Here is a 17,869-nt window from a genome sequence, read left to right as displayed (position 1 = left end):
GACTAAACAGTTCAACCTCGGATTCATCAGACCAGTTAATCATTTCTTGCAGTCTGGGAGTCCTTCTGGTACATTTATTGCAAACTCCAAGCAGGTTTTCATGTGTTTTGCGCTGAGGAGAGGCTTCCGTGAACATTGGGCTCTTGGTCACCTCTCTAACTAAGGTCCTTCTCCCCTGATTGCTCAGTTTATCCAGGCAAGCAGCTCTTGGAAGAGTCCTGGTTGTGCCAAACTTTTTCCATGGGAGATGGATTTTGGAGGCCACTGTGCTCTTGGGAACCTTCAGTGCAGCAGAACCTTATATGTAGCCCTCCCCAGTGCCTCGCAACAATCCTGTCCCAGAGCTCTGCAGGCAGTTCCTTTGACCTCATGGCTTGGTTTTTGCTATGATGTGCATTGTCAGGTGTGAGGCCTTCTATAGAGCGAGATGTCATGCCTTTCCAAATCATATCCAATCAAGTTAATTTACCACAGATGGACTCCAATCAAAGAGTAGAAACATCTCAGTGATGATCAAGAGAAATGGGAGGCACCTAAGATACATTTCAAGCATTGCTGCGAAGAATCTGAATACTTCAGGCAATGGGATATTTCTGATTTTTTAGTTTTAATACATTTGCAAAAGAATTTAGCACATAGCCAGTACCATCAGTCATCTTTGGTTGATAATGTCAAGCAGTGAAATTAGGAGTGCTGGATAATAACTGGTGTTTTAATTTTGCTATCAATTTACTGACTAGCCTCAAGTGATGTGGAAAAATAACTTAATAAACCAACTCACAATGGAGTTATAATAGCTACACAAAAGTGGAAACCATGAAAGGAATGCATAAAACATGAAAAATATATATTTTCTTGCTGGTATTCATTAATTATTGATTGAAGAGGTCATTTTGACTATATTTTGAAAGACAGAGTTTATTTAACCTCGCTTTAGTTCATCGTGCTTTTCGGATCACTGCCACTTCAGGTAGAAACACTCCATAGCATCTTGAGTTTCTTTATAATCCTGTAACATTGAAACTTTATAAGTATCCTCAAATGGTTATTTTAGCATTTATGCTCTTTTAACAGTTTTATAAAGACTCATTGTGTGATTCTTTTATGCTGCGGCCCCGATAAAGAATACCATGGCTGAAAAGTATAAAAACCTGCTTATCCAAGCCCCTGAAATGGGTTTATGATTGCTCTCACTGCTCCTGTTTCAGCTGGAAGATCATTTAAAGGTCTTTAATTGAATTCTATGTGAGCTATAGTCCAAGATCCAGTTGAGTTATTTCAACCTGCTGCCTTTGTATAAAACATTAAGGGTACTTTTTCTGTCAAAACCCAGGGAGAGAGAGGAGTCTGGCGGGAAATCAACCACCTACTGAATTTCTAGTTACTGGCTCATTTATGCTGAAAGAAAAGCAAGAAATTCAAAGATTGAGAGCGAGGGAATGATGACGTGGTGATCAATACAATGAAAATGTTACCACGCTGAGGAGCAGAAAATTAGTGAAAATGAGAAGGTGATACACAGCGGTGTGTTTGTTTGTGCTTCAAACACTCTCCTTGTCAGTTATGATGGGGTTTGATTGACACATGAACCATGGGGGGACTGATTTTTTCTCTCTAGCAGAGCTGACATTCAATCATTTGTTTCCAGAGCTCTGAAAATTGAATGTGAATGTGAGAGTTTGTGCGATTATGTGAGGTTTCGACAACTTGCATCATAAGCAGTGTAGAATATTTTTGATTAAACCATGTTGGTGTAGCCCAGGAATGTGCTGCAACTTGGCCTTAGTGTTGATCTATGTAACTATGCAACGCAGGTCATGTGCAAGTACTGTGCTTGAAACTTTTTTTGGCCCGCGTATCTGAGTCGGAGCCCAAACTTGATGTGCATAAGTGCTTTGAGGCATGCTTTTTTTCTGCTCCTTGTGAATGTTATTTAGTTGGACTGAGGTAACCTTTCAAAAGTTTTAACAAGATATGTTGGCAACTTTTCCCTGAAACTTAAAGTCTGGCATTCAACACTGCTTTGCTCTTGCAACTCCCTGGGTTGTTGCATGTAGAATATATCACAGGCTGTCTTTGGTCCATTATGCACAGATCCGCCATGGCGCAGTTTAGTGTTTCATATGGTGCACTTGATCGGAAGCTTGTCAGATAAAAGAATGTTTAGAATCAGAGCACCTTGCACAATGCACAATTAATGCAAGGTAATGCATCTTTGACTCACTGATCAAAATATTAGGTACACCTGTTCAACTGCTCACTAATGCAAATATGTAATCAGCCAATCACATTGGAGCAAACTAGTGCATTTGAGCATGCAGACATGGTCAAGTCGATTTTGATGAGAAAGAAACCACACTGGGTGTCACTCCTGCCAGTTCAGACCAGAGAATTGAGGCTACATTTCACACAAAAGTGGACAATAGATATCAGTAGAAAACTGACAAGTCTCAATATCCTGTGTGACATTTGAATGGTGCGGTCAGAATTTTGCAAAAACATAAAAGCCAACCAGACTAACAACAGCCATGGCATGCTCGAGTCACATAGTGCATATAAAAGGATTAACCCCCTTGGAAATCAACCATGGTCAATACAAATTGGCTTTTTGGAAAAAAAGAAAAAAAAATACAAAAAAGTTCTTTAATGTCAAAGTCATAACAGGTCTCAACAAAGTAATATCAATTAAACAAAAATGTGTAACGCAAAAAAGTGCGTAAATATTCACCCCCTTTAAAGTGACTGACAATGCAGTAAAGGTCCAGCCAGTTGGTGCTATTAGTAACACAGTGAGTGAAATGGGGATCACCTGAGTGCAGTGAGTGTGTCTCAAGTGATTGTTGTAGAAAGACACCTGTGTCTGTAAAGTCCAGTCACTGGTAAATCACTATTCCTGGCTACCATTACAACCTAAAGACAAAAGAACACCCCAAGCAGCTCAGAGAAATGGTTATTGGAAAGTGTATGTCAGGGGATGGATGCAACAAAATTTCCAAGGCACTGAACATTCCTCCAGAGTTCAGTTAAGTCCATCATCAAGATTTGGAAGGAACATGGCACATGTGTAAATCTGCCTACATCAGGCCGTCCTCACAAACTGAGTGATGAAGAAGGAGACGAGTGAGAGGCCACCAAGAAGCCTATGACTATTCTGAAGAAGTTCCAAGCTTCAGCAGCTGAGATGGAAGAGACTCTGCATACAACAACTGTTGGCTGGGTTCTTCACCAGTCAAAGCTTCATGGAAGAGTGCCAAAGAGAAAACCACTATTGAAGAAAACTCAGATAAAATCTCCTTTAGAGTTTGCCAAAAGACATGTGGGAGGCTCCGCTGTCAAGTAGAAGAAAGTTCTTTGGTCTGATGAGACCAAAATGGGGCTTTTTTGGCACCTAAAACTGCACATCACCACAAATCCATCATCCTCACTGTAAAGCAATGGTGTTGGCAGCATCATGCTGTTTGGATGCTTCTCTGCAGCTGACCCTGGAAGAAGGTAGAGGGTAAACTGAATGGAGAAAAACCCATGGAATATATTTTCAGGTTGTCATGTTTTTTGGATCATTCGTACTGTGCAGTAAAGGCCTATCAGCGATGTTTGGCTGCGCACATCACATGCTTTAACTTCGCAAGGACTCAGACACTGGGGGCCTTCAGTGTCTGACACTGTTTTTCTGGGAAACCCTGACCTTAATCCACTTCCCTTCCCATTTTGGTGCTCAGCTTGAGGCTTAGCACATCACCTCAACCATGTCTACATGTCTAGATAAATTGATTGCTGTCATATGATTGGCTGAGGAGAACACCCTGATGGCAAATTTTCTTTGGCCGGGATATGGGCCGAAAGATGTGGCCCACATTAAGTGAATGATGGCCCAAATCCAGCCATGTTTGAACTATGACAAAGCAAAGCCTACCAAGGTCAGGTGTTCCACTTACTCAAGTGGTCCAGAAGAGAAATTCCTTTTAAAACTGAAAATCCCTGTAAAGTGAAATCCAAAGTTTTTGTCTTAACACACGAGATATGTTGGAATATGGTTGTTGGAAACATGTGAAAACACTGAGATCTACATGTGACTGAATTTTGGTTTGAGACCGTTAGAAAGTATTTCACCTGTTGTCTGGCTTGGTTTAATTTGGGCAGGGCAAATATGTGGGCTCATGATGTTACAAGCCCACAGTAGGGAATGACCCCACCCCTCTAACACTACAATATAAAATCACAGAGCAGTTCATCTCAGTACAGTCTGTTGTTAGCTGATGCCACTGCCTTCACTGAAAGTTAACAGTCAGTTCAGTACTGTTTTTTTGTTCATTGTGAGGTAAATTTGCCAAATCCATCAGCTACAGTGGTCTATGGATCATTTAAAGTATCATAACAGAGCCAGAAAACAGACTGTGTCTCTTCTTCTAAGGTCAACAAAAGGTCAAGAGGCAGGCCAATAGCATAAGTGCTTCCCTCCATTCAGATTGTAGTGTTTTTTTTTTATTTTGAGAGGATTTCTCCTGAGTGGGCGTGGCTTCAGCTCATTCAACAGACACGCCCACACGATCCTGGAACAGTTTTTCCTGCCTCATTTTTCAGGATTTTAAAGCTTAATTTTCTAAACTTAGAGATGTTTTATTTGACTGAAATTTGACCTGGGAGTTGATAGCACAGTGATCCGTCATATAACAAACCTAAATACAGATTTATTTTTACTTTACAGAGTCTTGAGGGTACGGTAAAACACAGATATGCCACGCCATGTTTGACACTTACATACTGCCCGTGACCCCAGAAGTCAGCACTATTACCTGGGCCAAGTGCTTCAATCACAGAAATCTCCCAGAAGAGAAATTGGCTCCAATTTTGAAGGTGTGGCAAAAAGTATGTGGTTGATTTGCCATGCCAGACAACCAATCAACCAACCATGCAACCAAGCAATTTCACTGAATGCTCCTTTTGGTGTAATACTCCCATAATGCTGAGATTTTCTCCCATGTTTGACCATGATAACAGATTAGAGTCTAGTCTTTCCAATAAATAATCTCTTAAATAGACATCTCCTCTCTAAATCACCAACTTGGTGCAAGTATAACATTGATATGACACAAGAGATGAACATTATTTGCTAATGGATGGATGTCTGTCGAGAGGGCCAGTTTACAGCATCCGTGCATCCCTACCTGGTACTCCTAATAAAGTGATTGCGGAGTGTAAGTAGAAATGTTACAGCAAACTTGTTTTATGTAGCGTAACTCTGCTTGCTTTGCCCCTTAACACCCAATTTATATGGAAATGAGACAACATTTGTTTAACCCTGTTTTACATAGATATGTGGTTCAAATCTGCTTTGTGTCACACGGTAATACGTTCACATATTTGACGGACATAGACCCAGAAGACCGCTCAGGCTAAAATTAAGAATATACATATGGATTGCGAATACAATGTCACAGCCCAGACTGCAGACAATCCTTTACGTGTGTACTTTTTCAAATGGATCCATTCAGGAGGAGGAATTACAAATAGGCTTCTCCTTAATTATTGACAGATTCTGTGGTGCAGAAAAATGATGTCCTTTCGGGTCACTTAATGCCATGCAAAAAGGTAATTTAGCCAGTGTTCCTGTCATGCACACCTGTAATAAAGACGCATTATCCTCAAGAAAGCCATTCCTCAGTTTTAGGCAGAGAGGCTTTTGCTGATATAGAAATAATGGAGTGAGCTTAGAGAAGGTCAGTCAGTATGAGAAGACTCATTAGAGCATCAGTGAAAATGAGCATTTAAACCTGGAGCTGAGAAGAGTCAAGAAAAGATGATTTTTCTTTACAGTTCATCCAGTTTTCAGGCAAAACACCTTCTAGATCAGATTAACTTTAATTATGTGCTTATCACTATTTCTATAAGTGAATTATGTATAATTAAAAGCTTCAAAACACAATAGATTACCGCAGTGCCAAAGGGGTATTGGTATTTCAAACAAAGACTGGAGTAATGCAAGCCATGATGCTGAGGCTTTCAATCTATATTTTGTGTTTTTTTCTGTTGTGTTAGCTAAATAATAGGCCCCATTTAGCAATATCTCCATGAGATTTTTCTTAAATTTGTTCATCAGAGGATCACAAGAGGAAAATGTTGGCCGCTAGAACACTAGACAATTTTAATTCTGATTTTCAGCCTGATTTCCCTCCAAAAACCCAGGGTGGTGCCTCTGATGGAACAACCACAGTACTGACAGACTGTGCAGCATCACCAACAGGATGTTGCATACTTTTACAGCTCTCAAGCAAAGCCCAACTATACCATCTTCTCTGCCGGGAATTTCATCCTTTTTACCTATGACCTTTCCAATAAGTTAGGAAGCAGCTAACTGGTTGAATGTCCAATGGTAAAATCAACTCTTTTGGAACAACTAAAGCCCAAAACACACTGCAGCTGCATCGATGCATCTTGTGATATGATGATGTCAATTGCTGTCCCCAGCACACACTGACAGCAGCGTGTCAATGATCAAACTCTTTGCTAGTCACTTCTGGACCAGGCAATTGAGAACAGAGTTGGGAGTCTGCTCGGGGCTCGCCTCCCTGCCTCGGTATTGAAAAAAACAACAGGAGCAATAGTATTTCACAAGCTCCCAAGGCCTCATATTTCTTCAATGTCTCAAACTGAAGATGGTGCTAAATCTTCTTTTCTGTGCTCTCATAGAGAGCTGCTACTACAGCAGCCTAGATGGACAAAACAGCTGCACTCTCAGGAAACACAGCGCACAGCGATGTTGGAGTTCCAGACACGTAATGATGGGAAATCTATTAATGTTGGTTCGTTGGTGTGGGTTTCCTTGTAGAAAATAATGGGGTCGATTGTTTGGATGGGTGCTGGACTGTGACGGTGTGTCTTGGGCTTTTGACCTCTAGCTTAGTGTAATATGGAGCAGAGGTGATAGGAAATCTTTTTTTCTGTCACCTGGCACAGTGGCCTGCTTAAACTAACACTAACGCTCAATTTGTTAAACAGTTATAGTGATAACATAAGATTGTATGTTCTCACGGCACACCTAGACTTGCCTCAAAGCACACCAGTGGGCCTTGACACATCATTTAAGACCCACTGGGTTAGATTAATAGAATAATTTAACACTTTCTGACAGCATGAAAATGCTGTCTGTCACCTGTGTGCATGTGTGTGTAATGGCAGTAGGGGGTAAGAGGAGTCTCAGGGTAGCCAAGGGAACAGGGGCATGTATGGATCTTTCAGCAGGCCAGACCATTGTGTTTCACTTTATTGAAGAGAGCAGGAAGCAATGCAAGCTCATAGAAGCAGCTACACTAAAGACACCAGTCCAAGATATCTAAACTGCAATATTTGTAAGCTACTTTCCAGAAAAACAAGCCCAAAGTTGCTTATAAAATTGAAACGCTGATTAAAATCTAAAAACATTACACACTGGAAACGAAGCAGAAGAGATGTGTGGAGGAGATGCAGTGCTGCTCATAATGTAATCTAAAAACAAACTAATTTAGCTGCAACATGAAGCACCAGCAGTGGATATACAACATAAAAAGACTGTTGGATGAAACATCATTTATACAGTGCTGTCATCAGATACTGTACTTCTTACTTTAATCAGTAAGAAGAAGATGCAAGAAGATGAAGTAAATGGGGGGGGGGGGACTGGAAATAGAGAAGAGACCTGAATCACTCATAATATATTGTTTAAAAGAATTATAACAATCAGATGGCATATTTTTACCTAAAATTATCACCTTAAAACAGTGGAACATGTGGCAGATTACATCCATTATCTGCACCTCTTATCCTTATGGGGGCTGGTTGCAATCAATCACAGAGCTGAACTATGGAGACAATAGGCTCAACAGTGCGGTTCTGGATGCAAAATCCCCATTCATTTTGTCCATAGCTGATTTGATTTTTAGCCATATCAACAGAAGTATTCCAGTCAGATTTTCCACCAGTATATGCTAGAAGACTAAAGTTTGCAAGATATTAACCTTGTTTTATACGCAGCCTTAGCCAAAAATACTCCAATATCCACAATCCTTAAGTGTCACAGCGACATATCAGATTTGTGGGGCTGGTTACCATGGAAATGTCTACCGAGCCCACGAACGAAGGCTGTTGATGGCGACCATACATGCTGTTGCAGTTTGAAGCGATAAGTGGAGACAAAATGTAAAAAATTGGATTGAAGGGCTGAAAAGCTATCATTAATGAATTAATCGCAAGACATTGTGGAATGCGTAGTTCCTTCCTCCTTTTAAAGAAATACATATATATCTTTTTCTCTATTGTTGAACGTAGTTTTTGTGCCAAATTAAATGTTTTATAGTCATTAGTTCATAGGTAGTGAGACGGCTTGGTTCATGTGTTAAAAGCAGTGAAATAAGGATCTTATAAAATGTTTATGGATTATTCGATTGGCAAATTTCATTTCTGGAATCAGTGCCACCAAAAAAAGTGGGTGTGCACTGTCGAACTGTGTAAGAAGTCATGGTCAGACTCACACCTACGGGCAATTTAGAGTCACCGTTTACATAACGAGCATGTCTTAGGACTGTAGGAGGAGGCTGTGCATGCATGCATGGGTAGAACATGCAAACTCAACACAGAGAGGCTCCATCTAGCAGAGATTCCAACCAGGGACCTTTGTGCTTTGAGGCAACAGCATTCCTATCATACACAAGTATAAAGGCAGGCTTTTACAGGTAATACAGTAGGACTGTAGCCTATACAGGCCAACCTGACAGCTATAGGCCAATCAACTCCTCCTGAAAAACATTCTTATTTTTCAGATATGCTTTTGCAAATATTTGCTATATTCTTCTTCCTTTTAACAATCAGTGAATAAGTCTGTCCATGCACATAAAGGTCATTTCTAACTACCTTTTTACCCATGTCTCTACCTTTGGACTCTAGTGCTGTTTCTTTGTAACGATCAAGATCAACTGTATAAAGAAAAAAGAAGCCACTTGTATAGGAATCAATATTGCATTGCCACTGAAAGTCTCAAGTGCGGTCTCACAATCACTGAATATCTCCATGAAGGATGCTTGGCCCCAGAAGTGTGCTATGTGAAAGGACATCTAATTCAATCCTGGTTAATTCAGCTCTCTTGTATAATCAGCCTGACATTGGACATTCAGTCCTTCTACGGCACAAGTGCAAATTTTAAATAGAGTTAACTTATCATGACTATCCAAAAGAAGCATATGAATTCAGATCTGTTTTAATAATGGAGAGTTATTTTCAGTGTTAATGCTTATGAGAGCAGGAGCTGGCAGTTGCTGTCCTTGCTATTGGCAGGTGACCCGTGTTCTCTATGAGATAAAGCTCTGATAGAAAATTTAAAGCTACTGATTTTTTTTGTTTGTTTGTTTTGTTTTGTTTTGTTTTGTGGAACTTTTTGGTTGGGGTATTGTGCCTTTGGTCCTTGACTAAAATTACTGGGATGTAGAGTTAAATTCTTCAACAAAATTGATGATAAAAATGTTAAACAGCAACGTTTATTCCATGAGGAAGACAAGACCATAACAAGCTGGAAAAAGACTGGCATTTACCTGACTGTTATAATATATGATTTTTCTCCACTGTGAGAGTACAGGGCAGCGGTTGGTTTAATCTGTTCTGCATGCCAGCTGTAGTAAACTACAGTGCCTATAAAAGTATTCACCCCCTTGGATATTCTACCCTTTTTTGACATAAAAAATACTGCCAGAGTGAAAACAGATTTACTCCATTCTTTGTTGCAAAACTGCTCAAACTCTGTCAGGTTGCACAAGGATCAGGTGTGAACAGCTCTTTTCAAGTCAGTCCAGAACATTCACCTTGTTGTCTTTAAACCATTTCTGTGCAGCTTTCACTTCTCCCAAGCTCTCTTGCAGACTGAATACGATTATCCTCCAGGAAGTTTCTGTTGCCGCATTCATTTCCCCCCTCTACCTTTACAAGCCTTCCAGGGCCGGCTGCTGAGAAGCATCCCCACAGCATGATGCTGCCACCAACATGCTCCACAGTGAGGAGTCTGTTAGGTGTCTGCCAAACACAGCACTCTGTCTGATGGCCAAAACGCACCATCTTGGTCTCATCAGACCAAAGAACTTTCGTCCACTTAAACATGGAGCCACCTGTATGACTTCTGGGGATGTCTGGTCGACTTTTCTTCAACAGTGGATTTCTCTTTGCCTTGCAGAGTCTCCCATCTCACTGCTGAAGCTTGTGACTCCTTCAGAGAAGTCACAGGTGTCTTGGTGCCCTCTCACTAGTCTCCTTCTTCATCACTCAGTTTGTGAGGACGGCCTGATGTAGGCAGATTTACACATGTGCCGTATTCCTTCAGTTTCTTGATGATGGATTTAACTACATTTCAGGGGATGCTCAGTGCCTTGGAAATTTGTTGATATCCATCCCATGACTTATACTTTTCAATAATCTTTCCCCTGAGTTACTTGGAGTGTTCTTTTGTCTTCAAGGTGTATTGGTAGCCAGGAATACTGAACAACCAGTGACTGGACCTTCCAGGCACAGATGTCTTTATATGACCTGAAAGGCATTCGCTGCACTCAGGTGATCATTATTTCACTAACTGTGAAACTTACTAGCACCAATTGGTGGTGAATATTTATGCTGTCACTTATTTTACCTTACATTTTTTGGTTTAATTGACATTACTATGTAGATATCTGTTTTCAATTTGACATTGAAGAGATTTTTTTAGTAATTTTTTTTGTCAAAAAAAGCCAAGTTATATTCACTATGATTGATTTATAAAATCAAGAAAAGGGTAAGACATTCAAGGGGGTTAATAATTTTTAAAGGCACTATAATGAAATAAAAATAACACATAAAATATAAGGACTTCCTATTCACTAACACTGCTGTAAAACTTAAAAGTTAAAAAAAAAAAAAAAAAGACCAAATTGTGCCTAAAACTACCAAGCATTTTTGTCTGGTTCAAAACTGAAATGAACACTGCTGGGACACTGTCAGTGCTTGTGTCTTCAGATGGACACTTTTCCCTTTCTGTTTCAACTGGAGTCAAATGGGAAAAACCTCTGATACATACAGTGGAAATAAAGCAGCAGACATGGATGCAGAGTCAAAAAATAAAAATACTGTGCAGAGACGGGCAAAGATGTGGGAGGCATTAAAGCTTTGTTTTCAAGCGTCTGACTCAGCGAGGGCGCAAGTGTTTGTCTTTCACTGAATAGAGAAATGGGACAGGAGAGAAACAGGATAGAGGCAAGATTCCCTCTCTCCCTCTGACAGCGTGATGTTGGGTTTTCTGTAAATCTCATATTATAGGGTAATTAGGACATTGGGGAATTGGTTTGAAAAAGACGGCTTTTGCACACACTACTTCAGGGTATCTTCTCATCAAGGCGCTCTGCATGGTCCTCTCTGTGAGTTGTGAGTCATCCTTCATTGAGTGACCAGCAGCTCACCGATATGTGTGCATCATCAGAGACTTAGAGGTGAGATGCCTAACAGAGCTTCAAGGCGGTTGGCATATGTTTACTATTACCATGAAACCGAGGCATCAATTTTCGTTTTGCTCAAAGAAACAGAGCTTCAGTGTGATTCAAACTGGTGGAAAATTCTCCTCCTACACCGTGCTTCTTCTTCGTCTACCCCTCCCTTCCACCCTCTCTGAGTTTATTAAATGATAACAACCCCTCTGCTGATTAAATCCAGCGAACGATAACCTTCCCGTCAGCAAGGTAACGCTCTCCCCGGAGCTCTCCATATGTGTGTTAGTGTGCTTTTCGAAGGGTCTTGCAATAAGAAGACAGAAGACCAGCCTCTAATTAGTGCTGTTCATTCTGCAAACACGCCTGTATACACCCAAAGGGATATGATTACATAATTCAGTGAACTATAAGACAACAACAATGTTTCTCTATCCCTGTCACTCCTAAGTTGATCTAATTAAAGGGGATCCTCTAGAATAAAGCTTTGAAATAAGGCCTTGTTAATATGATTAAAACAGTTTCCCATGTCTTTTATGGCTGCAGTACACACAGATTCCCTCAGATGCATGTATGCATATGTTGTCCCATGTGCTGCTATGCAAAGGGATAGCCAGCTTCCTGTCCAACACACCAATGAATGAATGACCGTGTGCACATATGTGTGCATTGGCGTCAAATTTGATCTAGTCTTGACGTTGTCAACAGATGGATTCCCTCTCACACATACACACATATAAACATGTAAACACACAATCATGCACAGCATGGAAACTGAGGTCCACAAGCCACACCTCTCAGCCACATGGGGGATCTCTAAAATATAGATCAGAGGCTGAGTTTCTGACAGTCATTTACAAATCTTTTGATGGGAGATTTAATGGCCTCCCTTTGAACTGCTTCGTTTTTTAATTAAAGGCCAACAAACAAAATTCATATCAGAAATTCTCTGTCAAGCGGCGGCTTGTGACCCCCCTGAGGTGGTATCAAAAAGCAGGATAACAAGGCAAAGTTTTCTCATCTGTTTGTCCGTACTGTAACTGCATGCTGGGGCCACAGCAGGCTACTGTTCATTAGCAGCTGGAGTGTATAATTATGAAGAATCTTTTGGAGCACTGTGGTGCCCACCAAGGGTCTCTGACTGTGACTGTACTGTCTTAAAGCACACAGACCTGTTAAAAAGAAGGAAAAAGCCATCCAAACCTACCTGGATCTATGTCAGGGGTGTCAAACTCAATCACAGCACGGGCAGGATTCTGGATTTAGGTCTAACCTGAGGGCCTAACAGGGTCAGCTTTTAACCATAACTATCAATCTCATTCTCACAAAAATAAAATATGAAAAAAACCCAGCAATGATGATATATCATTTGGACATTCAAAAAGTAAAAATGATAAGTGTAAAGGCTCAAATCGAAGATTAAAAAGTCCAATTTATTGTTCAAAAGATCAGACCACGATATCAAAAATAGAAAAATAATGTTTTTAAAGACCAAATATAGTAGCAGAAAGTTGAAATCATGAATTTAAAAGTCAAAATATGAGTTAAATTTTCAAATTGTGAGTCTGATAGTTTAAATATGGGATTAAAAAGCCAAAATCAGGAATTGGAAATGTTAAAATATGAGCTAGAATTCAAAATGATGACTTAAAAAGTTAAAAATATGACTTAAATTCAAAATTGAGAGTGTAAAAGGTCAAAATATGACATAAAAAGTTACAATTATTAATGGAAAATGTCAAATATGAGGAAAAATTGAAATCAGGTTTAAAAGTCAAAATATGGGATTAAAAAGCCAAAGTAAGGAGTTGAAAAGGTCAAAGTATGACTTAGAGTTTAAAATTAGGAATCTAAAAGATAAAATGTGACATGTAAAGTCCAAATTATGAGTTGAAAGGGTCAAAGTATGAAATGAAAAGTCAAAATCAGAGGCTGGAGTCATAATCTTGAGATGCAAAATTGAAAATATGAAATAAAACACAACGTGGGTGGCTGAATTAAAACAATTCTGTCGAGAAGAGTGGGCCGAAACTCCACACTCATGTAAAACACTTTCTTTTTAACTCAAATGCTTGCATGCAACTGTTGCTGCCAAGAATGGCACAACTAATTATTAACTTCATGGCACAATTACTTTTTCACATAGGGCCAGGCAAGTTTGGATGTTTGTTTCATTTAGCTAATAAATGAAATCATCATTTTAAAACTGCATTTTGCTATTGCGTAGGCCATCTTTATTGCATTTAGTGTGACAAATATGCAAAAGGATGAAATCAGGTAGGGGAAAAATATTTTTCACAGCACTGTATGTTGACTGACTGGGTCCAGCAATATCACCAGATTTTAAACAAATAGGACTTTGCTGGCTTTCTTTTGGAATAAATGGATATGACTCACCAATCTGGGAGCAATATAACCAGCTGGTTGTTGGACTTGCAGACTACTGTTTTGCAAAGCTCCCAGCAAAGAGTAAAAGCCTGTCCAAGGTTCACTTCAATCCAACTTTTGGCCTTGTCATTGCCTCTTTTCTCGTCTTAGTTTTTCCATCACCATCTTTCTGTCTCTTTTCCTCAGGCATAGTCAAAACATTGGCTGATATTTTAAAAAGTTACCGTTTTCTTGTGAGTTTTAGCTTTTGTATGCACACACACAGCACCTTAAGTCCCTAAAAATGCACATTAGTGAAAACTAATTTACTTTTTTCACATGGCAGCCAGTGGACACCAAACTTTTGCTGGCATTGCCAGCTGGACTTTAGACCTTTTTTTATGAGTGGTATCATCAGAATGGACTACAGTGGTCACTGCTGCTTTACACACCTTGAAGACACAATACCCACTGACAATGTTGGCAGTTTTGGAAACCTGGTTGAAATCAACTTTGGAAATGAAGTGGTCATTGCAAAGTGAACAGCAAGAAAATTTTCAAGTTGGGGACATTTTTGCTGTTGACCTGGCATGTGAAGATGTTTTTGAGAATAAGGGGTGTTTGGACTATATTACATCTGAAAATTGGGGAGAAAACCCTAGGTTTTCAAAAGTTCCTACCTATAGGTGTTTTTGACCAAAAGTAACAGCAACTTTTAGTTCCAGGTACATTTCATCAAGGACCTTCTGCTTTCTGTGGACCACTGTTGTCTGCATTTCCACCAAAGTCCAAGGAAGAATCAGGCATTCTGACAAAGCCAGGTTTCAGGAAGACATAGTAAAATCAACAGAAATATTTGATATTAAACCATTTATAATCAAGATTAACAAACCAAAGATCTACTGTTGACAGATCAAACGTAATATTTCAATTATTCTGGCAAAAACTGTATTTGTAGTTTCAATTTTGATTTTTTTAGAGCATGTTTGGCTGTTTGTAATGGTGGATCTGGGTTGGGAGGACAGACACAGTCTATTTATCTAAATGATGTGCCTGGACTTGGCTAAGCTTGTTGAAGGTACTTTATCTCTTTCTGAAAGGCTTCATTTCTGACTGAGTGAGTTCTGAGAGAAATGTGAGCCTTTGTGGACCATTAATTTGGTAATGATCAAGGTTTAAGGCTCAATTGTTGACCTGGTTACCAATGAGACACATTAAGCAGTGCAACTCCACCTGTAAAATTAGTTTCCTTGGGCAGGGAGTTTTTAAGGGGTAGATTTTTCACTCCAGGACTGAATTTAGACCCTGGTTCCTGGGGTTGAAAGCAGAGTTCTTCAAAAGGTTCTGAGTTCCTGGGGTCAAAAAGCACCTTATGTGAAAACCAGGCCTCAGCCATTGTTACAAACAGTTCTCAGAAAGTCCAGCTGGCTTCTTTTAAGCTGAAAAGTAATGTGTGAACCAGTTCTGTAAAAGTTGGACTTGCAAGACAGCCCCGCTTACTGCCACAGTTACATAGTGCTGAAAGCAGGTTCAGTGGTGCTCTATGGAAACTGTATGGATGCCAGACTCCTTTTGGCATGTTATGGTATTCTTAGATCAACTTTAAATATACTATTTGAAAATGGAAAAGTTACGTGTTGTTGCTCTAAGGACTCTCAAAAGATGTAACTCATGCAGTCCTGAAAATATCTGGAACATTTTAGGACAAGCTGCCAAAATTATCCAGACTTGCAGGTCTCATCACTCAGACACGTATGCATTCCTAGATAAACACAATGTTGAACAGAGACGAGGAAGAAGCAAAGCAAATAACTGCACAGAAATCACTACGGTTGACCTGATGTCAAAGGTTATACACTTCAGCATCCTACCCACTCATTAAGGTGAGTCTTCCTTAATATAACCTTCTGCATTCACACACCAACCTAACTTTTACTCTAGAACTGACTGGAGAAGGGAAATTTCCCTTTTGGAATTCACATGTCTCTCTACCTGAACATCGAAGGACACTTGTGCATTATAAATAAGAATCCACTGGTGGTAAAAAGTGTGCTCATGTCCCAAAGTCCTACCTTGCCGAACATCTCTGGGTGCTATGGCGATTGCATCGTTGGAATGCAGCTCAGTGACGCAGCAGTCGTCCGGAACCACAGAACCATTGCTGAAACTGTGGGGCGTCTCAGGAAGCAACGGGACAGGTGGTGCCATGATGTTATGGTTTGGGCAGATACATCCTGTCTGGGTCATTCCACAGCCATCTCCATCAGAAATCTCCTTGTCTCCATTGTGTCCGGTGCGTAAACACTCCTCGAACCATCGGCACAGCACGCCACAGGTAAACTGGCTGGAGTTCTCGTTGTTGATGAGCAACACCTCCACCAGTCTTAGCTCCAGTAAATCCTTGGGTACCTGAGGCTCATCTGCAGCTGGGTGTCTTGTTAGACACACTTGGACAAAGTTTTTATCAAACTGTAAGAAGGAATATGGTCCATCTGAGTTGGACTGGCTGCCACATAGATCAATGACTTCTTGATCCCTGGCAGTCTGTAAAAGAGGGGGACAGCTTTGATTGGCCTGGTGGTGGTCAAGGGAAAGAAGCATGGGGGAGTGTGTCCGACAGATGACAGGGTGGCGGGTGAAGCGGAGGTAGAGGGAGTACTTGGTGGGATCCGGGTTTTCCAGGGACCAGGAGCAGCCCGGCGCCCTGGAGGGGAAGAGCTCCCTTAGGGAGAAAGAGCCATAGAGCACCCCGGCTACGAGGCTGGAGCATGATGAGGAGATGGGTGATGGGGCGCCCTCTGCCCCGGTGCTGGGGACGCCGTCAGCAGCCCCATAGGCAGCCTCAGCCAGGGCAGAGAGAGGAGCTAGAGCGAGGGCAGACAAGGCAGCCAGGGCCCCAGCCACAGCCAGGAGAGAGGACAGCACAGACAGACACACCCCACCAGCAGTGTTCATCCTATGACATTCGTCCTGGAAAAAACAGAAAAGGACAAAAGACTTTGTGAATAAGACATCCAGAAAATATTCAAATACAACCTTACCCTACCCTACCCTAGCACAAACACAATCTACATTCTGTGAACTAACAAACCCACTCTTCATCAAACTGACATCACTGAAATTTAAGTTGATAACTATGAAACTATTGCGATCATATATAATATGTAATATGCAAGAACATCCAGAGCACTGCTGGGTTTGTGTACAAGGAGGCCTATAAAAAAGGGGGGGGGGGGGCTTTCTGGGGCCTAGCCAAATCCAGGGCCAGAAGTCAGAAAAACCATGGTCCATTGTAAAGTTAACCTGTGATAACCATATTTTATTCGTAACCTGTATAACAACCGCTCTTGTCAAAACTTGATTTTTAGTGTCTTACAATATAGCCTAATTTAAATGTAAAGCCTTTTTCTCAAATCAAAATGACCTTTTTTGCTAAAGTTAACAATGTCCAGGAGGCAAAAATGTTTGGGAAAATAGTGAAAAATTGCAAAAATTGGTTAAAAGACCCACAAATGGTCCAAAATAGGCATAAATGGGTGGAAAAAATTGTGGAACGTGGTTAAAAGGGGAAAAACTGGGTTAAAAGAGGCAAAAATGGGTCATGTAAGGAAAACAAGTTGCAAAAAATGGGAGGGAAAATGGTGAAAAGCAGTTAAAAAGTGGCAAAATTGGTTAAAGAGGCAAAAATAGGTCAAGACGGGCAAAAATGGGTGGAAAATGGTGGAAGTATATAAAAAAAAGGGGCTTAAATTAGATAAAGTGGAAAAAAAATGGGTCAAGAAAGCCAAAAGGGGGCAAAAGATGGGTGGTAAATGGTGAAAAGCAGTTAAAAAGTGGCAAAAATGAGTCAAGAATGGCAAAAAAGGAGCCAAAATGGGAGGGAAAATGGTGAAAAACAGTGAAACAGTGGCAAAAATTGGTCAAAAGAGGAAAAAATGGGTAATGAGGGGCAAAAAGGTGCAAAACATGGATTGGAAAATGGTAAAAATGGTTCAAAATGGGCTGCAATGGGATACAAGTGGAAAATGAAGAAAAAG

General features: G+C 40.5%; 1 protein-coding gene across 1 annotated transcript in view; it reads right to left on the bottom strand.

Moving 5' to 3' along the window:
• adgrb2 (adhesion G protein-coupled receptor B2) overlaps positions 1-16,787 on the bottom strand; it is a 344,844-nt gene extending 328,057 nt beyond the window's left edge. The window contains exon 1 of the mRNA XM_041809355.1: positions 15,905-16,787. Within this exon, the coding sequence (XP_041665289.1) occupies positions 15,905-16,787 (883 nt within the window). The remainder of the gene's footprint in view (positions 1-15,904) is intronic.
• Between the last annotated feature and the right edge of the window lie 1,082 nt (positions 16,788-17,869).

This window comes from Cheilinus undulatus, linkage group 16, assembly GCF_018320785.1.
Source record: "Cheilinus undulatus linkage group 16, ASM1832078v1, whole genome shotgun sequence".
Lineage (NCBI taxonomy): Eukaryota > Metazoa > Chordata > Actinopteri > Labriformes > Labridae > Cheilinus > Cheilinus undulatus.
The sequence above is the reverse complement of the archived record's forward strand: the minus strand, read 5'-3'. Positions and strand labels throughout refer to the sequence as shown.